The 24,321-nt window shown below is 36.4% G+C and overlaps 1 protein-coding gene across 1 annotated transcript in view; it reads left to right on the top strand.

Annotated features, from left to right (window-relative positions):
* Nucleotides 1-23,719, top strand: part of MAP3K1 (mitogen-activated protein kinase kinase kinase 1) — a 78,920-nt gene extending 55,201 nt beyond the window's left edge. Inside the window, exons 7-20 of the mRNA XM_080803886.1 lie at nucleotides 3,364-3,485; nucleotides 4,096-4,177; nucleotides 4,282-4,465; nucleotides 6,469-6,744; nucleotides 10,343-10,464; nucleotides 12,032-12,123; nucleotides 12,591-12,780; nucleotides 13,086-14,364; nucleotides 14,724-14,876; nucleotides 16,262-16,424; nucleotides 17,664-17,795; nucleotides 18,688-18,830; nucleotides 19,572-19,703; nucleotides 21,065-23,719. Coding sequence (XP_080660012.1) covers nucleotides 3,364-3,485; nucleotides 4,096-4,177; nucleotides 4,282-4,465; nucleotides 6,469-6,744; nucleotides 10,343-10,464; nucleotides 12,032-12,123; nucleotides 12,591-12,780; nucleotides 13,086-14,364; nucleotides 14,724-14,876; nucleotides 16,262-16,424; nucleotides 17,664-17,795; nucleotides 18,688-18,830; nucleotides 19,572-19,703; nucleotides 21,065-21,214 — 3,220 coding nt within the window. The 3' untranslated portion in view covers nucleotides 21,215-23,719. The remainder of the gene's footprint in view (nucleotides 1-3,363; nucleotides 3,486-4,095; nucleotides 4,178-4,281; nucleotides 4,466-6,468; nucleotides 6,745-10,342; nucleotides 10,465-12,031; nucleotides 12,124-12,590; nucleotides 12,781-13,085; nucleotides 14,365-14,723; nucleotides 14,877-16,261; nucleotides 16,425-17,663; nucleotides 17,796-18,687; nucleotides 18,831-19,571; nucleotides 19,704-21,064) is intronic.
* The last annotated feature ends 602 nt before the right edge of the window (nucleotides 23,720-24,321 follow it).

Below are 24,321 nucleotides of genomic sequence, written 5' to 3'. Positions count from 1 at the left end.
GAATGGTTAAAGTATACCCATATTAGGAATAGTTCATGCAGCAGCTATTAAAATTATGCTTCTGGGGTGCCTGGGTGGCTCAGTTGGCTAGACATCCAACTCTTGATTTCAGCTCAGATCATGATCTCAGGATTGTGATACTGAGCCTGGTCTCCGGCTCTTGAGTTTATCAGGGAGTCTGCTTCAGATTCTTCCCAGTTTTTTGCCCCTTTCCCCTGTTGTCGCTTGCTGTCTTGCGCTCTCTCTCAAATTAATAAATAAATGTTTTAAAAAAATTATGGGGACACCTGGGTGGCTCAGTCGGTTAAACGTCTGTCTTCTACTCAGGAGATCATGATCCCGGGGTCCTGGGATCGAGTCCCACATCGGACTTCTGGCTCTGTTGGGAGCCTTTTTCTCCCTCTGCCTGCTGCACCCCCTGCTTGCTCTCTCTCTCTCTCTCTGACAAAGTATTTAAAAAAAAAAAAATTTTTTTTTTAAATTACGTAGTCTGAAGAATACTGAATGGCATGAAACCAAATCTAGGTTATATAATACTGTATGTTATGCCTGAATCTAGTTTTTATATATAAAGGTATTGTGGGTATATAAATAATGAGTAAGAATTTTAATGGTTATTAACAGGTGGCATTATTATGGGTGACTTTAAATACTTCGGGCTTTAAGATTCATCACCTTGTAGCTGAAATAGCCATAGAGGATAAATGAATAAATGGGTATGGCTGTGTTCTGGTAAAACTTTATTTACAAAAGTTGGTATAGGCTAATGTGATGCCCTTGTAGTATGCTAATACCTGCTCTCTATTCAAGTGACTTTACTTCTGAGAAAACTCTGGTAAAAAGAAAATGTATAATGTAGAAGAAGTGGGCTCAAAGATGTTTCTGCTGGTTTCTTAAAAGGTAAAAATAGAGAAACAATTCATGCCCAGCAATAAAAGGATGCTGAAGTCAGAAAAGCATTTGAGGGGTGCCTGAGTGACTTAGTTGTTCAGTGTCTGCCTTCGGCTCAGGTCATGATCCCAGGGTCCTGGGATCCAGCCCCACATCGGTCTCCCTCTCAGTAGGAGGCCTGCTTCTCCCTCTCCCACTCCTCCTGCTTGTGTTCCCTCTCTTGCTGTCTCTTTCTGTCAAATAAATAAAATCTTAAAAAAAAAAAAAAAAACTTTGAAAAAAAAAAAAGCATTTGGTAAGTTATACTTGGAATTGGACTAAATTGTGAAATTTTATTTTTTTCTTCTAAGTCATTTGAATAAGCTATTTTTGGTGTAATTTGAAAGTTACTTGATCTAGGATCATCTCTGCCATTCATATGTTTATTATAGATTGTTGTACAAGTCATTTCTGCCATGTGTCTGTTCATTTTTATCATTACCACACACATATTTTGACAGCACTTCCCCATTCCACATAGCTCCATAATTATGAAAAGAGATAAAGAGAAGGCAAATAATCAGGAGGGAAAGAGACTAGTATGTGTGCCTTCACCTCAGGAATCATGCATCATGAATTTGTTGCACCTGTTTGTTCAGCTTTTTATGAAAGTTTTTTAAGCAAACTGTTGCTTTGCTGTCTGTCATCCAGACTGTTTTTCAGGAACTATAACTTAAGGTCGTTGGCAGCTTATTTAACATCTCAGAACCTAGTCTGTATACTGTAATGGAAATAGTATTATTGATTTTTAAAAGCCACTCGTGACATCATGAAGTTTCAACAAAAATTTATAAAATATAAAATAAAACCTCTCTCTCCAGTCTGAGCTGCATACAAAATAACTACTGTTAACAGTTTAATACAACTTTTAAAAATTAAAGGAAATAAAACTTTCCCCTGCATTGTTTTTTTATATACATACACACACTCCTTAGTACTTCTCTCATCTTTGTTTTTTAAACAAATATAAATTTCATGCTTTAAATTTTGATCTGAAACTTTTTTTTTTTTTAAGTTTAGATACCAGGACAATTTTCCTGAGTCAGTACAAAAATACACACTACTTTCTTTTTATGGCTGTATAAGATAATGTAGATAGGACACAACTTATTTTGCCATTGCCATAATTAATGGACATTTAGTAAACCCAACTTTTTGCCTATTAAATGCAATACATTTACTTTGGTTATATATTCCAAATAACTCTGTAGGACAGCATCCTAGAAAATAGTTTTATTAGGTCATGGAGATGTACATTAACTAATTTAAGAAATACTAGCACATTCCCTTTCAAAAATTTCAGTTTTTACTCCCACCAGTAGTATATATGAGAACTTGTTTTCCTATGCCAAAATGAAGGCTAGATGTTACCAACTTAGACAATTTGTGTCAACCAGATTATTAAAAAAAAAAGATAGTTTCATTAATATGCATTTGTAATTTAGTTTTCATACTTAATTGGCTGTTGGTGTTTTTTCATTTCAATTGTTTTTTTTCTTCTTTGCCCATTTTACTATTGAATTACTAGTATTTTTCTTAACTGATTTTTAAAAGCACTTTGTGTATTAAGAGTGTTCGAATATATACAGTATACTTCAAATATACACAATAATGTTGCAATTTTGCCATATATTGAAATTGTTCTATACAAATTAGAATTCTGTCATGCTTTTTTCCCCCACCATACAGTATATTGTGGATGTTTTTGTCATTATGAATGTCTTAGATCCTTTTTAAAAGCTTCACAATGTGTGGTGTACTATTTTTTTTAACCTTCTTTTGATGTTCATTTAGTTGATTTTTTCCTTTATGCTAAATAATACTGCAGTGAAGATATACAGATATAGATATAGATATTCATTATTCTGTCTATTTCCTTATGATACATTCCTGGAAGTCTAATTGAAGGGTTTTGCTTATTAACAATGTGACATATGTTTCTAGCTTAGTTTCTAGGAAAGTCGGACCAGTTTATAGACCCACAAAAAGCACCTGTGATGGGCCTTCAGACTTACATGGATAGATGAGCTCTAAGGTCCTTTTCAATAATTGAAATCTTGAATCTGTTGGCATATCACATTTCTATATAGTCAAACCTTATAGCAGTTGTTCAAAAGGTACAACTGCAGAATTGTGGGGCTACATAGGTCTCTAAGATATTGTACTTCATATTTTGAATTGTATTCATAGCAAGGGAAGGTTAACAAATACCCATAATCTATAAATATTAGTGGTGTGACTCTTACTTAAAATTACTCTATAGCAATAGAAGAAATAAATATTTCTCAAATAGTTCTATAGAATATGCTCCTAACAAGAATTTCTAATGAGTTTTTTTCATATCATAAAGAATCCAAAATTGTTTTTAGCTGTGGTGTTAATTCTGCATTATATTCTTTGGCATTTAATGCTTTCCTTTCTCCTTCCTCACAGTATAAAAGATGAGGAGGAACAGATGTGTCCTATTTGCTTGTTGGGCATGCTTGATGAAGAGAGTCTTACCGTGTGTGAAGATGGCTGCAGGAACAAGCTGCATCATCACTGCATGTCAATCTGTATGTGGCTCTTTTTCTCCCTGTGCCTACTCAGCACAGTTACTTTAGGAGTCAACTATATTCTTTAAGATTTTAACATGACTTTTGGGGAGACTGGGAAGAGAAGAAAAGAAGTATATCTAGGTCCTTATGTAAAGTTTTCAATGAAATGGAGTTGAGGATCTCTTAGGAGATGAGCTTTGTGAGCAAAGAAATGTAATATAGGGTGATACATGTAGTAATGGAAGGCATGCACAGAATTAAAAACATAATTCTTATCTGGAAAGTGTACGTGGAGGTGAGGAGGTAGAAGAAGACCTGGGCAGGCATGACAGGGTAACATGAAAGCAAGTTTTGGAATGACTTTATCAGGTAATTAAGTGGGCAGAATGTTCTAAAAAACAGTTAGCAAAATACATGTTGTAACTAAAAAAAAAAGCATATGCAAAAGGTACGTGCATCAGAATAATTTTACCTCTTGTGTTTGCCTGCTTCAGGTAAATACATCAAAGTATTTTTTGAGGTTCCTTCGCTATAAACCTGTACTAACCATTAGCAGCAATTATTACATACAACTATTTTAATGCTAAGCATTTATATTTTTTGAAGTTTTTTTCCTTTAATTTTTCAGGGGCAGAAGAATGTAGAAGAAATAGAGAACCTTTAATATGTCCCCTTTGTAGGTCTAAGTGGAGATCTCATGATTTCTGCAGGTAACAGTTTTGAATTAATGATGTAGACATGTTTAATAAAAAATAAAAATGTTCTGGAAGTGTTACTAAATTTTTTAACAAGCTTTTGTTAATTTTTCATCTAGCCACGAGCTGTCAAGCCCTGTGGATTCCCCTTCTTCCCTGCGAGCTGCACAGCAGCAAACCATACATCAGCAACCTTTGGCTGGATCCCAACGGAGGAGTCAGGAGAGCAATTTTAACCTTACGCATTATGGAACTCAGCAGATTCCCCCTGCTTACAAAGATTTAGCTGAGCCATGGATTCAGGTAAATAGTTTTTATTCTTCATTTCTCAAATAAACCTTTATAGACCAATTAATGTAGCTATCTCCCAGTTGTTCTAATTTAAGAAAGTACTTTTGCTTGCCTCCATCATGACTGATAATTTGACTGAAAAATTTTACCTCTGGTATTAACACTCATCTGCTTATTACAGAGTTTAAACTTCGAACATTCTTGGAGTCTCACCTCCCATCTCTAGAAAAATCTCTTTCTGAACCATCAGACATCAAGATTATCTAAGGATAGAGGCTAGACTCCTTCAGTGCTAACTTGTTCAAATGTTTAATCCCATTTCTACTAAGAATTTTCTGTCATTTTTCTTTTTATTACCATTTAAACTCAGTTTCTCTTTTCTGTATCCTCATGGCATATAGTAGGTGCTTAATAATTGCTGAGTGGATGAATAAGGAAAAAAACATAGAGCTTTTGCCTTATATTAGCCATTTTTATTTGAAAGGGCAGTTTCCATTTTTACTTTCTCTTCTGATGAAATCTTTTACTCGGTAAATTGGAATTTCTGTTAGTTGGTTGGTTGGATTCTAGTGATTTTCTTTGTTGTCTGCTTAGTCTATTATTTTTTATAAATGTAGAATCCCAAGCTAAACAATGTCTCCAGTAGATAGTAGTGAAGTAAAATGTTTTCAATAAACTGTTAAATTCTTTTTAATACTATGAAATTTGTAAACAGACACACTGACTCATTCAGTTTGTATGTCATTAGGATTTCCTTTTTCTTTTCAATGACTATGATAGCCCTGCAGCTTTTGAATTCTTTTCTTAGCATGTAAGTAACCTATCATGAATCTAATAAAATTTGGAAACTTAAAAAACATAACCTTATTTATCTGGTTCATTAATGGTATTGAACATAGGCCCTTACCTGCCCCTTCATGAGTCCTCAAGAGAATTCTCAAAGTTGGTACTCAGGAGCTATTGGATGCCATTCTTTCGTGTTTTTGTTGTTGTTGTTTGTTTATTTCGCAATATCTGTGTTTTGTTTTTTTTTTTTAATTTTATTTTATTTTTTCAGTGTTCCAAGATTCATTGTTTATGGATGCCATTCTTTCAGAGCAGTGGTATAGTCAGTTTTGCTTAAGCTTTAGGCTGGATTATGCTATCTACTAGTTTTTTATTAAGAATATAACATAAGACAGAATTAAGGCTTAGGTCATGGTATGCTATTTAACACTGCATGCCAGGCATAAGTTTCTATTCTAGTTGATTTATTCTCCTTTAGTGTCACCTTGTAATAGAACACATTTAAATAAATCATCATTTATTTGCCCTAAAAATTCAGAAATTTTCATCTCTAAAATTCAGAAATTTTTCATAAGATAAGTTATCTTGGGTCTTAAGTTTACTTTTAACTAATTGGCCCATAATGTCAAGACCATGTACCCTTTCTTTGCAGGCATGGTGATTTGCTGATTTGAACACAAATTTTTTCTTGAGATTTTTCCACTCCTTAGTTGTAGTTCCATCTGTTTTTTTCCTTAACCTTTTTCTGCAAGACAAAATCACATTTAAAGTTTTAAAGTTTTTGACTTAACCACTGTCATCTGTAGGAGAAATACTCTGTATCTCTTTGGACACTCCAGTGCCTTTTTTGATTTGGCTTTATCTTGCTTCAGTTTTTTTCTCTGTAACTAACCTTAATACAAAGTTGGGGTTCTAAACATTTTTTGTTGTCATAAGTATAACAGTACAAGAACATATATCTATCCATCTAATTACTTAATGAAGTTCACTCTTAATTTTGTTTACACCAATGAATGTTAAGGAGTTTGGGTAATTACCAGTTAAACTTGAATATAAAATTCCTCCTTCTGATTTTTAAGTGGCTAGACATAATTTGAAACTGTAGATTGGTGAAGATTTAAGAAATATCCACAATTTTCCTTTAGTAATCAAAAATCATGCTTATTTTCAAATACTTGAGACTTAACCAGTTTTTCTTCACATTGAATTCATTGTTTGTTTGACTACAGGTATTTGGAATGGAACTCGTTGGCTGCTTATTTTCTAGAAACTGGAATGTAAGAGAGATGGCTCTCAGGCGTCTTTCCCACGATGTTAGTGGGGCTCTGCTATTGGCAAATGGGGAGAGCACTGGAAATTCTGGGAGCAATGGTAGAAGCAGCCCAAGTGCTGGAGCCAGTGGGTCCTCCCAGACCAGTATCTCAGGAGACGTGGTAGAGGCATGCTGCAACGTTTTGTCAATGGTCTGTGCTGACCCTGTCTACAAAGTGTACGTTGCTGCTTTAGTAAGTAGCTTTATTACATAACCAAAGCATTATGGGTGGGTTTTTGTTTTGTTTAGAACTTGTAAATACCACTCTTAAGATCCAGTGAAACTACTTTACCTGATTTAATTTTAGAAAATCCAAATTTTTATTCCATAATCCCAAGAAATTGCAGTTTTCTATTTAATCTCTTCATTTGGATTTTACTTGTTTTTTTTGTTTTTGTTTTAAAGATCTTATTTATTTATTTATTTATTTGACAGACAGAGATCACAAGTAGGCAGAGAGGCAGGCAGAGAGAGGAGGAAGCAGGCTCCCTGCCGAGCAGAGAGACCGATGCGGGGCTCGATCCCAGGACCCCGAGACCATGACCCGAGCTGAAGGCAGAGGCTTTAACCCACTGAGTCACCCAGGCACCCCTGGATTTTACTTGTTTTAACCTATTCAGGTTTTCTTATATGCTGGTTACTTTTCTCCCCTAAAATAGCCATGTCTTGCTGTTCCTATCTTTAAATCTTCCTAATACCTTACACGTGATCAAAATAAAAATGCTTTTTGGGATAGCAAGTGATCATAGTTCCTTTGATTTTTTAAAAAAATTTTACATTAGACATTAAGGAGAACTGATTATTAATAAACATTGTTGTATGGAAATTCAGGATCCTTTTCACAGAGGAGGGTTCCATGACATAGATAACTGAGTTGTTTTTCTAGTTGAAGCTGTTAAAAGTTGTCTTTCATGAGTGGGATGGAATGAGGAGGTTGTTTAATTTGTAATTTTGGAGGTTAACTTGACTTTCTCCATTTTGAGTATATATATTTTTAGAACAGGATTTCTCAACCTCAGCACTCTTGACATTGAGCCAGATAATTATTTGTTGGGGGCAAGGGTGCTGTCTTGTGCAGTGTATGATGTTTAGCACCATCCGTGACTTCTACCCACTAGGTATCAGTAGCAAACCTCTCTTCTCCCTCCCATCTCCTTCATGACAGCCAAGAATGTCTCCAGGCATTGCTGAGTATCCCTGAGGGTCAAAATTGCCCCATTTCATGACGACTGCTTTAGAATAATTCTTACCTAGTTCTTTCTTCTTTTAAGTAGGCTCCAGGCTCAGGTTGTTTAAAACTCATTAATCTCTCTGCTTCTACTCTCAGTCTTCTTGTAAACCATCCCGTAAGAACTACGCTCAGTGAATCTTCTTTTTGAGAGTTAATATAGCCTGATGGTTATGAACATGAATTTGGAGTTAGAACTGATTGATTTCATAATTTATCATCCTAACTGGGGTACTTGAATAATCTGCTAGTTAAACTCGGACTAGCCTAGGCAATCTGAACATAAGATCAAGATTATAGAGACCTTAATTGAAATTCTGGTTCTTCCGTTTGTTGGCAGTGTGACTTTGAGACTCATGAAATTTCAACTTTCTCACATAAAATAATGAAAATATTATCTCTTAGGTTTGAAATGAGATTGTGTAAAACCTCTAGCCATAAAGTGCGGCACATTGTAAGAACACTGACTATATAGTAGCCATCAGTATTCCTTAAAGACCACTTTGGTTATTCCCTGGATTAGAAACCCTTAGAGGTTTAGCAGCATTTCCAAAAGCATATTCCATGGCAGTTTGGCAGGATTATGAAAACGTCCCCTGAAGGAAGAGTTCTCTGTTCAGTTAAAATTGATGAGCAGTGAATTACACAAGTTAAGCGGATCTGTACACTGCAAGGCTTCTGGGAACCTTCAGTAAAATAATGTACATTAGGAATTTATAAGAGCAAGAAGCAGAATGCATTATTTCCCAAACTATCTTACCATGGTCTGTTTTTTTCATGTAGAATATCCAGGGACCAGCATACTATAAAGACCAATGTTCTTGGCCCAACTTTTTACCTCTTTTTCTTACTGTTTTCCAACACAAACCTTCAGGCATACTTGACTGTTCAGCGTACTGCCTTACTGTCTGGTTGTTTCTTCCTAAGTTCAGATGGTTTCCCATCTAGTTTGTGAACTGTGGAGGGAAAGGACTCTGAGAATCAGACTATACTCTTGATTCCTCTATAATTACTTAGTGTGCCATGCACAGTGGAAGCAGAAATGGCTCCATCCCTTAAAGCTCTCCATTCTCTTTCTCCCTTCCCTTTGTCCTTCCTGTTTTCCCCTCCCCTCCCTTGCCATATATAATTCTTTGCTGAACCATTTGAGAGTTATTTGTGGGCATCACGACATGACATTTTAGCTCAAATATTTTAGCGGGTAGCTTTTAAGAATACATTCTTCTGTATAACCACAATGCAATCAGCAGACTCAGGAAATTTAGCATTAATAACAATATTATTATGTACTTATGAAGTCCATATTCAGATATCCCGTTGTTGCAACAGTGTCCTTTATAGCTAAGCCACAGACTTTACTCAGTTTTTACCAGTTTTTCCATTAATGTCTTTTTTGTTCCAGGATCCAGTCCAGAAACTCACATTGCATTTAGTTACCGTACTCCCTTAATCTCTTCCCATCTGTGACAGTTCCTCAGTCTTTCCTTGTCTTGGATACATCTTGACATTTTTGAAGTGTGCTGGTCACTTACTTTGAAGAATGTCCCTCATTTTGGGTTTATCTGGTATTTTCTCATGATTTGATAGAGTTTATGCATTTTCATAAGAATATGAGAGGTTGGGGTGCCTGGTTGGCTCTCTCGGTTAAGCATCTGCCTTTGGCTCAGGTCAAGATCCCAGGGTGCTGGGATGGAGCCCCACATCGGGCTTTATGCTCAGCGGGGAACCTGCCTCTCTCCTTATCCCTCTGCCTGCCGTTCACCCTGCTTGTGTTCTCTGTCAAATAAATAAAATCTTCAAAAAAAAAAAAAAAAAAGAATACGAGAGGTGATGTGCCATTCTTAGTGCACTGTATCAAAGGATATATGATGTTGATCTGTCTTACTATTGGTGATGCTCTCTTTCATTATTTGGTTAAGGAGATGTTTATTGGGTTTCTTGCTATAAAATTACTATTAATAAATGTCTTAGGGGAGATACTTTGAGGCTGCAAATATCCTCTATTTCTATTAAGAATTTTGCCAACTGATTTTAGCATTTGTCAGTGGATCTTGCCTATAGCAGTTATTATTATGGTGTTCTAATGGTGATTTTCTATTTCCCTTATTCCTTCTATATTAATTAATTGGAATTCTTCTATCAAGAGGAACAAATTGTCTCTTCTCCCCCCATTTATGTATTTATTCAGTTTTTAAATTTATACCAATATAGACTGATGGGTATTTATTTTGTCTGTGGATTATAATCCAGTACTATTCATCATTTAATTTGTTGCTTATATTATTTGAGCTTTGGCCATTAGAAGCTCTTTTTTAACTTACTTTAAAATTCATTTTTCAAAAATTGCAGAAATAGTTCAAGAGTCTCCTTATACCCCACTGTTTATTCGTGTGTGTGTGTGTGTGTGTGTGTGTGTGTTGTGGATTATTTATATATCATGGATTATTTATGGATTACAATCCTTTCCTATCATAATTTAACTTATTAAATAGTCTCAGATTATGCCAGGGTCTCTGATGCTTTTCAAATGCAGTTAAACTGACCTTCGGTTTTTTCTTCCCAGAAAACGTTGAGAGCCATGCTAGTATATACTCCTTGCCATAGTTTGGCAGAAAGAATCAAACTGCAGAGACTTCTCCGGCCAGTTGTAGACACCATCCTAGTCAAGTGTGCAGATGCCAATAGGTAAGGCCCTATTGATGAACTGCTTCAAACCCTCTTATATTAAAAGCCTAGCAACAAGCCTCACACCTGGTGAGTATTTGATACATGTTTATTAAATGAGGCTTTGAATATTGTTTTCTAATATGAGATTTGAAGTTAAAATTAACACTTAAAGTTGTTGAACACTAGGGAGAAGGACTAATGACAAGTAAAAACCAGGCTAACAAACTGCATGGATAACCATTTTATTACTGTGTTGTGACTGATTTTCTTTTATCTTAAAGTAATCTTCTTAATCTCAAGTCCAGTTGAAAGAACAGTAGGTGTTATATACATAATCTTACTTTAGAGAATGAGTTACACAGGATAGGAACCAATAATATCATTGCATCTGCTTAAAAAACCAAACAGTTCCATATTTGCTGTGTAATGGAATTTTACTCTATGACAGTTTATGCTAAAAAAAAAAAAACCACATAGCAACAAATTCCATTTGGTCCTGCAATATCCTTAAAAACTGGCGAGGAATAAGAGTAATGGTAATTGGAGAGGTAAGGATAGTTAGGTAGAGAAATGAGTCATGATCATAGTAAAAACTAAGCTCTAACTGTGCTTTTATGAGACCAGTGGTTTGCCCACTGCTCCTTTAATGAGCATAGCTAGCGCTAAAGGTCGTTGGGCATTCTCGCCTCTTTACAGTCCTGCCCATGTTGGGGGAGGAAGCACTGGATCTCCCATGTGCCTCTGCCATGACCCATTTGAAGCTCGCTTAGCCCAACTTTTGTCTTCTTTCCTAAGTCACATGATGTGGTTTTAGGTTTGTAGCTGGTCTCAAAAACTAGATGCTTAGATTCGACTTCTCATTTCATGAAGTCTGTGCTTTGCCTCCATTGTTGTCTCCACACAAGCCTATGAACTGAAAGTATTAGAGATTGTCTTGTTGCTTAGAGAGAATACTATAATACCTGAACAACATTAGGCAGATTAATAAATAATTTGCAAAATGCATAGAAAAATTACTGTTTTTCAGAATCAGAGTATGTATTTTTCTGAGAACTTCGTTGCTTTTGTGGCATTTGTTGTGTTATGTGCTTTCCCAAATACTAAAATTAGGTTTTTACTTGGTCCCTTCAATGACAGAACATTATTAAAAAAAAAAAAAAAGTAAAAAGATTTTAAGGTATTTGGAACTCACTCAGGCTATATAAGAGAAATAAAGTTTTGGATGGGAAGGTCTTGTTTTTAATGCAAGAGATTCTTACTGAAAATTCAGAAATCAAAACAAGTATTTTTTATTTTAATGAAATAACCAAAATACGCTTATCTGGTTTGCTATTTAAATCAGTACTTGCTCTCTAAGAGCCACTAGTAAAAGTTCTGTGCTTAACACAAATGAGGTAATGAAATTAACCTTAAATAATGAATATTATTATTGTAGGAATATTATTAATGTGATTTTAATGGTGGAAAAGCAAACACATGTGGAAGCTTTTTTCCCCACCTTTTCACATAGCATTACATTACTTTTGTCCTTTTAATGTGCATTTTATCTAAGATCCAAGTCTGATGTTGCTTCTTTCATTTGTAGTCGTACAAGTCAGCTGTCTATATCGACACTGTTGGAATTATGCAAAGGCCAAGCAGGAGAGTTGGCAGTTGGCAGAGAAATACTTAAAGCTGGTAATAACTTTTTACTTAATAATAATATAGCACATCTTACCATTTTCCTTCGCCGACTGTCTAATCCTGTAATCTCTGATAGGGCAGTTGTATACAGGATTTTGGAGTAATTGTGTAAATTGATTGAGTCAGCTAACATTAGAAATATGAATTAATCTAAGAAATTCTTTCTTTAAAAGATTTATTTATCTGAGAGAGCGCAGAGGGAGGGGCAGAGGGAGAGGGAGCAGACTCCCTGTTGAGCGCAGAGCCAGACTTGGGGCTCAATCCTAGGACCCTGAGATGATAACCTGAATCAAACTCAAGAGTCAGCCATTTAAGCAACTGAGTCACCCAGGGAACCCTTAAGAAATTCTTAAAATGAATATAATTAGAGTATTGTTCTTGACATTGTGCTATTTTGACCATGTTTTGTTTTAGATTTTAATATCGCTGCTTTTCAGTTATTTTTGCTTTCCTTTTCACAGGATCCATTGGTATTGGTGGTGTTGATTACGTCTTAAGTTGTATTCTTGGAAACCAAACTGAATCAAACAACTGGCAAGAACTTCTGGGCCGCCTTTGTCTTATAGACAGACTGCTCTTGGAATTTCCTGCTGAATTTTACCCTCATATTGTCAGTACTGATGTTTCACAAGCTGAGCCTGTTGATGTCAGGTAATTTTTCTTCTGCAAATATATTACTTTGTTCTTCCTTTCTACTCATCCCCACCCCCCTAAGGACGCATTTTAGATTCATTAAAGATTCAGAAGCTACAGAACATATATATAGGTTACTAATACCTTAATCTTTGATTGATTAAAAAAACCTCGTCTAGGCTATTTAATTAAAATTTAATAGATCCTTTGTTCTGAAATTACTTTTCTTCAGTGTATAAGCTTTAAATTAGTACCTTTTTTATTTGCATATAGTTTGCAGTAATTTTGACTTGTTTAGTAACTGAATTTTTTTTTTCTTTCAGGTATAAAAAGCTGCTGTCCCTCTTAACCTTTGCTTTGCAGTCCATTGATAATTCCCACTCAATGGTTGGTAAACTCTCCCGAAGGATATATCTGAGTTCCGCAAGAATGGTTACTGCAGTGCCCCATGTATTTTCAAAACTATTAGAAATGCTGAATGTTTCCAGTTCCACTCATTTTACCAGGATGCGTCGTCGTCTGATGGCTATTGCAGATGAGGTGGAAATTGCTGAGGCCATCCAGTTAGGCGTAGGAGACGCTTTGGAGGGTCGACATGACAGCTTTTTACAGGCAGCTGTCCCAACCAGTTATCCAGAAACCACAGAGAACAGCTCCCTTGAACGCACAGACCATTTAGAGAAAACTGGAAAAGGACTATGTGCTACAAAACTGAGTGCCACTTCAGAGGACATTACTGACAGACTGGGCAGCATTTCAGTAGGACTTCCCAGTTCAACAGCAATGGAGCAACCAAAGCCAATGGTTCAAACAAAAGGCAGACCCCACAGTCAGTGTTTGAACACCTCTCCTTTATCTCATCATTCCCCATTAATGTTTCCACCCTTGTCAACTCCTTCTTCATCTGCCCCCTCTGCACCAACTGGCACTGGAACGGATGTCTCTAAGCATAGACCTCAGGGATTCATTCCCTGCAAAATACCTTCTGCATCTCCTCAAACACAGCGCAAATTTTCTCTACAGTTCCAGAGAAACTATTCAGAAAACAGAGACTCAGATAAATCTTCCCCCATCTTTACTCAGTCCAGACCCCTGCCCTCTAGTAATATACACAGGCCAAAGCCATCTCGACCTTCCCCAGGTAATACAAGTAAACAGGGAGAGGCCTCAAAGAACAGCATGACACTTGATCTGAACAGTACTGCCAAATGTGATGACAGCTTTGGCAGCAGCAATAGCAGTAATGCTGTCATACCCAGTGATGAGACAGTGTTCACCCCAGTAGAAGAGAAATGCAGATTAGATGTCAATACAGAGCTCAACTCCAGTATTGAGGACCTTCTTGAAGCATCTATGCCTTCCAGTGATACAACAGTAACTTTTAAGTCAGAAGTTGCTGTGCTCTCCCCTGAAAAGGATGAAAATGATGATACCTACAAAGATGACGTGAATCATAATCAGAAATGCAAAGAAAAAATGGAAGCTGAAGAAGAAGAAGCTTTAGCAATTGCCATGGCAATGTCAGCGTCTCAGGATGCCCTCCCCATAGTTCCTCAACTACAAGTTGAAAATGGAGAAGATATCATCATTATTCAACAGGATGTAAGTATAGTCCTGAAGTGATCAGAGAGTTTCCTTGCACCAAGCTAAAAGAAACCTAACTCAGAAATGATGCTTTTCACATGAGTCAATTGTGAGAAGCAGTTTTTCACATAGAGTTATACAACAGTTTTTTTATTGTTGCTTGACCACAAACACTACTTGCCTATTTCAAAGGCATTTCTATAATGGTGATCCCTTCTGCATTTGACATTGGTCACCAACACTGTCCCTACAAAGGTCGACTTTATAGGTGGTCTGAGAAGCCAGACCAAGCAAGAGTAGTATTTTGCCAGGCTAATTTCACAAACTCTTCCTCTTTTAACTTAACAGTAAAAAGATTGCTTTCATTTAATATGTAGACACCAGAAACTCTACCAGGACATACCAAAGCAAAACAACCTTACAGAGAAGACACTGAATGGCTGAAAGGTCAGCAGATAGGCCTTGGAGCATTTTCTTCCTGTTACCAGGCTCAAGATGTGGGAACTGGAACATTAATGGCTGTTAAACAGGTAAATACCTAGTGAGCACATAAGTGACTTAAATTATAAAAATGAAGCATGAGTAAATAAGAAAAATAAAGGATATGTTCCTGTGTGTATATGCTTTAGTTCTTTTTCAGAGACCTAAATTTCAAAGTAAATACTCCCAAAGCACCAAAAGCATCATGAATTCTAATGGAAAGCTGAAGCATGATTTATTTTAATGAGCTGCAGAAATGTCCCCTGATAGTCTTCTTTCTTTCTTTTTAAAGTTTCATATATTTATTTGGGAGGGTGGGAGGCATGAGTTGGGGGATGGACAGAGGCAGCAGGAGAAGGAGAAGCAGCCTCCTCCCCTGATAAGCAAGGAGCCCGATAGGGGACCGGATCCTAGGACCCTGAAATCATGACCCAAGCCGAAGGCAGATGCTCAACCCACTGAGCCACCCAGGTGCTCCTGAAAGTATAGTCTTAAAGCATGATTATTTAAAATGCAGCACCAAGGGGCGCCTGGGTGGCTCAGTGGGTTAAGGCCTCTGCCTTCGGCTCAGGTCATGATCCCAGGGTCCTGGGTTCGAGCCCCGAATCGGGCTCTCTGCTCAGTGGGAAGCCTGCTTTCCCCTCTCTCTGCCTGCCTCTCTGCCTACTTGTGATCTCTCTCTGTGTCAAATAAATAAATAAAATCTTTAATAAAAATAAAAATGCAGCACCAAGATGGGCCTTATAGAGGTTGTTTTTGGTTGTACCTTTTTTTTTTTTTAAAGATTATTTATTTATTTATTTGACAGAGAGACAGAGACAGACAGAGATCACAATTAGGCAGAGAAGCAGGCAGAGGTTGGCGGGGGGGGGGGGGGGGGCGGGGAGCAGGCTCCCTGCTGAGCAGAGAGCCCAGTGCAGGGCTCAATCCCAGGACCCTGGGATCATGATCTGAGCTAAAGGCAGAGGCTTAACCCACTGGGCCACCCAGGTGCCCCTGGTTGTGCTTTTTACAAACAAGAGTTATGATTTCATACTCCTTTTATCCATGTAACCTGTGCAGCAGCATCTTGGGATCTCTTGTTTACTTTTTATGAACATCCTGATTAAAATAAAGCTTTCATTTTTAAATTATGTTGGTTCTTCTATGAATAGGCTTTTCTTATTCCATCTTTGGACAGTTTGGGAGGACTGGCTACATCCCAGTTTTTTCCCTTTTTCTGATATTTCATTGCTTCTTAAGCTAGAGTCTCTTTTCTTTCTAAGAGTTTGATTTTTTTGATGAAGTATCTACATTGTATCCATAAGCATTAATGCTAACTCCTGTTAATCTATAACTGATTCGAAATTGTCTACTTTAGGTCAGGTTGTTAATAAAGTTTGTAAACAGAAATTCGTCAGAATTCAAAACTTTATAAACATGGTTATTGAAACAGGTGACATATGTCAGAAATACATCTTCTGAGCAAGAGGAAGTAGTGGAAGCATTAAGAGAAGAGATCAGAATGATGAGCCATTTGAATCATCCCAACATCATTAGGATGTTGGGAGCCACATGTGAGAAAAGCAATTATAATCTCTTCATCGAATGGATGGCAGGTATGTTCCTGTTTTAAATTGCCAGTAATAGTACATGAATTTAACTTTCTGGCTAATACTAAATTTAGGAAAAACAGCTTAATAAGCACTTACTTTTAGTAAGTAGTTGCTTTTCTAAAAGCAAATCACCCCTAACATAATATGAACCGGAAATACTTTGTTTCGTCTTACACTGATTGATTGGTGGGCAGCAAAACGAAGTGTACTGAGTAATAGTACAAAGCTTTCAAAGAAGGAGGGGAGCCAAGAGAATTGGGTTGCCCATTTTGTCTTACATTTAAATATAAATAAGATATTCATTGTCTCTACCTTTCAGACTTTTCAGTGTTCCTTTTTAAATGATTGTGTAGCACTGTTTTACAGGAGTAATTTTTTTAAGACCTGCTTATGTGTAAGAGCAATATTTTTCCAAATAGCCATCATCAGTTGGACAGATCTGAGATATTTTAACGTGACAATATAAAAATGAAATTAAGATATAACTTGGAAAAATTATTGTAGGCAAACTAGCACTGAAGCATAAAATTGAACCTTGTCATCCACTTGAACAAATAAAAACAATTTTATGTGGTATCATAGCATACATACAGTAAAACAAGTAACGGGATATAATGAATGAACAAATGCTTGGTTTAACATCTTAGATTTTTTTGCTTCTGAAGGAGTGGATTTCTGTTTACATATCTGTTCTTTGGTATGTTCTCTGATGTTGGTTGTAGCTGCACAGATTGTTGTTTTTAGGTTGACTATTATAAATACTTATCAGTGTGAGGTTTATTGAGCTTGTGACCTGTCCCAGGTCAGAGCTAGTAGAGTATGAAGCTTCTTCCTGGCTCTTCTGGCTCCTCTCTGATCTGGCTTCTCTCTACCTTCTGCAAAATAACATGTTAGCACTCTTTACTTAAGTCTTACTCAGAAAGGTATTTTGTATATCTTGGTCAAAAAGAGACGTGAATGGTACATTGCAGAAATAGTTCCATCCAAAATTGTTAAGTTTTAAAGCTTTCTGAAATCTTGACCTTCCAGAAAACTAGCTCATGAAAGTTGGATGAAAATGTCTAATTGATAGGTTTTGAGATCCCTGGAATATATTAGTTTTAAAATCCGTTTCACTTCTGGTGCAGAGTATAAATTTAATATTTCAAATTGAACATGAGCTCTGGCACAAGCATATGTAACCAAAGTGTAATAAAACTTTTAATTTTGGCTTGAGTTTATGATATTATGTTTGTCTTATAGGGGGATCTGTGGCTCATTTGCTCAGTAAATATGGAGCCTTCAAGGAATCAGTAGTTATTAACTATACTGAACAGTTACTTCGTGGCCTTTCATATCTCCATGAAAACCAGATCATTCATAGAGATGTCAAAGGTAGGTATTCTTTTAATTACTACCTACTACCAATAAATAGAAAACAAATGTAGTTTTACAACTTGGACCTTTGTTGATAGTTTCTAACTTGAAATTGACTATGGGGTTGTTTCTCCTGAGTAACTCAAATCACTAGAATTAATAGAAGAGAAAGGAACCTGTGGAGTCATGTAATCTGCCTTCCTTGGAGAGACTGTGATTTTTCTAGTCCTACTGCTAATTGATGGCAAATCAGGTATAAAAATCAGGTCTCTGATTTCCTATCTTGGTCTCATGACCTCCCGCCTCCCCAAAAGTTCCTGTTCCTGGCTTTATTTAGAATAAATGGGATGTCATGTACTTCTTTTGAGAAAAATTCTTTCAAATCTTTGCAGTTCATCTTATTAAGAACAACATTGGCTTTCTGACATGAATGTCTGTGGCTAGTATTTGACATAACATACTCAAGTAATTTTATAACATTAATTTTTTATAAGTTAGAATTGTGAAATTCATGTGTATTTTCAGTTGGTCTAGTGAGTATGTTTCAGTAGGACTTTGTCTTAAAATGGAAACTACACTAAAATTTTAACTTTGAGGGAAGATTTTTGATGGGAATCATTATATTAAAGGTTTTCAGCACTTAGTAACATTTTATTAAATGTCTGCCTTTATTTCCTTCTGCCTCATTACTTTGATCTTCCCTCTGAGGATTTAGATTTTATTTATTTTGCACTGTTGATACCTCTGTGCCTTTAGCAAGAATGAAATGAATTCAGAGGGGAGATTTTTCTGAACCCTTCCATGTCCACTTCCTTTGTTACGGTCCTATTTTGTTAGTAGTATCTTACTGAGTTTCTAATCTGTTCTTTTGTTTTTAACATACAAGGTCATTTGCTATTTCTTTTGACAGGTGCCAATTTGCTAATTGACAGCACAGGTCAGAGACTGAGAATTGCAGATTTCGGAGCTGCAGCCAGGTTGGCATCAAAAGGAACTGGTGCAGGAGAGTTTCAGGGACAGTTATTGGGGACAATTGCATTTATGGCACCTGAGGTGAGAAGCAGCTTTGAGTGTGATGAAAGAAAATACCTGGAGTTCTAGGTGACAGAATTAGAGCAAATTAGTTTGCAGTGTTATTCAGTATATGCTTACAAATTAGAAGTGCATGGCTCTAAAAATAAGGTCTTAATTATATCCTTGATTTCAGAACCCTTAATCCCTGCCTTTCCATCTTTGTCTTGGCAAAATTTTAAAAGGCAGGTTTTAATAGTTTGCTTATAAGGCTATTTCTAACAAAGAATTTTGGGGTGATTTGTACTACTGTTTTGTAGTACACCCAAAGCACACATAATTAGGAATCTCAACAGTTGTTCTCTCCCTGTTCCAAAGGGAGGTGAGCACAGAGAAGCCGGTCTTAGTAGCAGTGGAAGAAGTGTAACTAAGCACTGCTGTTCTGAATCAGGCTTCATCTGTTGTGTTCTGAACTCTTCGTGTTTATATGTAGTGATCACTTGTCCTTTGGCCGCTTGGTTTACTTAAGCTCACTGGGGGTGCTTGGAAATTCTGTGATGTGTCTCTTTCTTTCATTATCTCAGAATTCTCCAAAATACTTTCGTGCCACATAGGAGATTAATAAGTTTATTGATGAAATAAACGAGAAATAAACAAGACATCAGGGTAGTCCATGGAGTTACCATTGTTTTGATCTGAAATTAAAAAACTAGGATCTATAACTACAGAACATCTTTCTCTTTTTTTAATGAGTCATATTTCCAAATTAACTCTCCATTTTAGGTACTAAGAGGTCAGCAGTATGGTAGGAGCTGTGACGTATGGAGTGTTGGCTGTGCCATTATAGAAATGGCTTGTGCTAAACCACCTTGGAATGCAGAAAAACACTCCAATCATCTTGCTTTGATATTTAAGGTAACTGTGATATAAAAATTACTTCTTTCTGCTAAAATTGGCAGGAGGCAAATTTTCATGGATTCTCCTTAACTCTCAATCTCAGGTGAAAGCATATCCTCTTTGAAATAAATATGCATGTGTACATCTCCAGGAATTTATATGGTGTGGTGAATATGGGCAGCAAATATAGTCAGTCCTCATTTTTCACAATAGTAAGGCTCTATAAAGTCACTTGGAACAATGAGTTAGCAAATGATAAATCATTGTTCCTAGGTGAAATACATAAATGGATGTATCCAACTTTCAAAGGTAAGAACATAGAGCTTTTTATGTACACAACCTGCCGATTTTAAAATCAGATTTACTCTTTCGTGTATTTAAAAAAATTACACCTGAATCAGGTACCAGATCCTATCTGTTCTACCTTTCTGACAACGTTCAAATCCATTCTGTCCATTTCCAGCAGAGAAGAGTATAATAGTTGAGATTTTTAGCTTTTGATCCAGACATGTACTAGTTAAAAGCTTGGGCTCTGACATGTGCTAGTTAAAAGCTTGGGCTCTGATGGGGGATGGGGTAACTGGGTGATGGACATTGGGAAGGGTATGTATACGTTGTCATGAACACTGGGTACTGTGTAAGACTGATGAATCATAGACATGTACCCCTGTAACAAATAATACGTTCTGTGTTAACTGAATTTAAGTTAAACAAAAACAGCTTGGGCTCTGGAGTGATACATGTCTGTATACCATGTCTGGTTTCAAACCACGGTCTAGCCTTTAATAGCCCTGTCACTAGGGGAATGACTAACTCAATCTACCCTCTGTTTTTTTGGTTGTAAAATGGGTGTAATGATAGCACCTACTTCATGGGATTATCTCTGGGCCTGAGTAAAGCAAAGTCTACTGCATTGGCACCCCAGCACCTCCCAGCTGCCATAACTGCCTCTAGTCCTTCCCATACTTAGAGACCTTCCTCCTTTGGTGCAGCTGTGTGTCTGATGTACTAAATGGGCAGGTGTGGTCTTTCTCACTTCAAATAGCTCTCCGTGCTGCATAATAGAAAATGTAGGAGAGCGTATAGTATAAATACTTTACCTACCTGTCTAACCATTTTGATGCTCTCAGCCGTGTTCATTTGAGACAATAAGGGAATCGCATAGATCCATCTGCTCAGGATGTATTTGGTCAAATTCTAAAAATCCTAAAATTTGAAGGTTCTTGGAGGAAGCCTCCCTTCTGGCTGGTGAGAGTTTTCCCATAAATTCTGTTAGAAGAAAGTCCACACACTTGAGCTTCCGTTCTGTGACAAGATCCATGTGTACTACAGAGTTCTGACCATGCCAAGTGTCAACACACTGGTGGTTTTTCTTACAGATTGCAAGTGCAACTACTGCTCCATCGATCCCTTCACATTTGTCTCCTGGTTTACGAGATGTGGCTCTTCGGTGTTTAGAACTTCAACCTCAGGACAGACCTCCGTCAAGAGAGCTACTGAAGCATCCAGTCTTCCGTACTACTTGGTAGCCAATTACAGACTCTGATGGAGACACGATGCTCAACAAGGCAAAACTTTTGTGGGGAACCACACTGATAATCTGCTGGCCTTCATGCCACTGAACAGCTATGAACAGGACCAGTGGGGAACCCTTACCTAAGTATGTGATTGACAAATCATGATCTGTACCTAAGCTTAGTATGCAAAAGCCCACAATTTGTGCAGAAATTGTAAACCGTGCCTTTCAAAGAACTGGCCATAGGTAAACAGGAAAGCAGTGAAGTTTGCATGACTAACAGAAGCGTATTTTGGGGTTTTTTTGGAGCACTTTTTCAGCAATATTAGCAGCTGAGGGGCTCAGGATCTATTTTAATGTTTGAATTATTCTTCCATTTCATATCGTGATCACAAGCAGGGGGTTCTGCAATTCCGTTCAGTTTTGTTTTTTTTTTGTCACTGGCTCCCAATCAGTATCTGCCTCTTTTAGGTCAGAATATGCTATAAGTAGCAGTAAATATATTTTTAAAAGTTGATAACTTCTTTGTGAACCACAGTTGACCTTTATTTTTTAAATGCCTGGGCAATTGTGGTTCACTGTGCATTTTACTGTTGGCCCATTCATTTCGTTTTTGGAAATCATGGTTCTGTATTTTCATTTCACCTTCACTTTTGTTTAATATTCAGGGAAAGGTGATTTTTTCAAACCAGAAAAAAAAAAAAAGAACTAGGTGTGAACTAGAGTTTATTAAATATCTTGCTATTGCAAGAGGGTTTTTTTTTTAATACAGATTTAATTTTGTTTGTTTTTAAAATTGGAATATAATAATAATAAAATACTACCTTCACTGAGTCAGTCACTGCTTTTTTCATGCAGGTTAAATATAAATTAAGTGAAAATCAACTATTCTCTGTGATGCAGCTCAAAACCAAGATCAAGATGACCTTGAAATTTGATTTTTTTTTTTAATGTATTGGTTTCTTTTATAGGAAACATCACACCTTTGAAGTCTTACTTTGTATGTAACAATCCATCATTCATCATCCATCACCACTAATAATATTAAACTGCTGTTTTCCTTCTACCATGCATTATCTCTTTACAGTAGGCCTGGCTGATAATTAAAGAAATTAACTAATAACTCAACTACCAATGAGTAATAGTGTTTTTACAAAATAAATTTTCTTGGAACTCTGAAAACATGCTCAGAAAGAAAAGTGAAATTGAATTTGACTTACACCCTAATTCTTGGATTTTGCTCAATTATCTAATGGTTTTCATCAGAGTTGAATTCAGATGCATGGAATCCTGAAGGAAAATGGCAGCTCTTTTATCCTTTTTTTGTGACTCTTTAAATATTTAATACAACTTTTTGAGATGAGAAGTTTTAACTCTTCAGAAGCCAGTTGAATTATTGCAGAGTGAAACAGAATTGGTTATTCTCAAAGACTCAGGATAAACTAAATAAGCTATACAGAGTACATTTTAAATGTACATCACAAATTGGAAGTAAAATAAGTTACAAGATAAGTTTACAGAGATATATTACATATAATTTTTAAAAGGCAGGTTTTTTGGTTTTGTTTTTTTGTTTTTGGTTTTTTTTTTTTTTTTTTTACGTGAATGTGTCTCTTAGTGAAATTTTACATTCCTTTGTTTTTGGAAGATTGGCAATATTTGAAGAGTTAAAAATAGTACCGAAATGTGAAGTTTGGTAGCTTAAATATGTTGTACTTGACTTTCTTTTTTTATTTTCTGTCTTTTCTGTGTGTGTGACTACTTAGGATTTTCACAACCCTAATAAGATTGTTTCCGAGTTTCTCATGTGCAAGCTTTAACGGATGTACTCTTGCCATTTTATGTACTGGAAGATCATCACTGGTCAGATTAATACTGTGTCTGACAGAAATGTAAACTGTATAAACTGAGGAACCTCAGCTAATCAGTATTACTTTGTAGATCACCATGCCCACCACATTTCAAACTCAAACTGCCTCTAGATGCAAATCCATTGTTTGAGTTTGTTTGCAGTTCCCTCAGCTTGCTGGTAATTGTGGTGTTTTGTTTTTTGTTTTGTTTTGTTTTCAGTGCAAATGTGATATAATATTCTTATTTTCTTTGGATCAAAGCTGGACTGAAAATTGTATTGTGTAATTATTTTTGTGTTCTTAATGTTATTTGGTACTCAAAAGTTGTAAATAATGTCTACTGCTGTTTATTCCAGGTTCTACTACCTCAGGTGTCCTATAGTTCTTCTTCTACCAAAGTTCACTTTCACAATGAAATTGTATTTGCTGTGTGACTATGATTCCTAAGACTTCCAGGGCTTAAGGGCTAACTTCTATTAGCACCTTACTGTGTAAGCAAATGTTACAAAAAAAAAAATCTCTGGGTTAAAGAAAATTTGGCTTAAATGTATCCTTTGTTATTTTAAATATATCGAGATATTTTAATTAAAATTTTTACCCCATTGAACCAGTTTTATAGTATTTGTACCTATTTTGGTGTTTGTCTTTATAGTAAATAAAAGTTTTTGAACAAAGGTTGGTAATTTTATTTATTTTGCCAGCTGCCCAGTTACGTCCTTTATAGATGAAGGCTCCAGACCAAGAGTACATATTCCTCATAGTCATCAAGTTTCTTCAGTTTCATTCAATCCAGAATCATTCCTTAGTTTTTTCTTTATGTTCATGACCTTAATATTTTTTTAAGATTACAGGTTTTTTGTTTTACAGAGGTCCTCCATTGGAGTTCATCTGGTGCTTCCTCATGACTGGATTCAGCGTATGCATTTGTGACAGGAATATCAGAGAGGTGATGCTATGCCCTTCTTGGTGTGTCTTTTTTTTTTTTTTCTTTAAGATTTTATTTATTTGAGAGAGAGTGAGCAAGAGTGGAGGGGAGGGGGAGCCACAGGAAGAGGAAGCAGCAGACTCCCTGCTGAGCAGGGAACCCAGTGCTGGCTCTTCCTGGTGTGTCTTATCAGGAGGCGCTTCAAAGCCAGTTTGTCCCAATGCTGGTGATATTAACAGTGATCATCTGAGTAGGCTTCACCACTGTAAAGTTACCGTTTCCCTTTGTAGTTAATATCCAGCTTAGTATGAATGTTAAGTATTTTGTAGAGGTGATACTTTGAGA

Source organism: Martes martes (assembly GCF_963455335.1).
Source record: "Martes martes genome assembly, chromosome: 5".
NCBI classification, from domain to species: domain Eukaryota; kingdom Metazoa; phylum Chordata; class Mammalia; order Carnivora; family Mustelidae; genus Martes; species Martes martes.
This window is presented reverse-complemented; position numbering and strand designations above follow the sequence as displayed.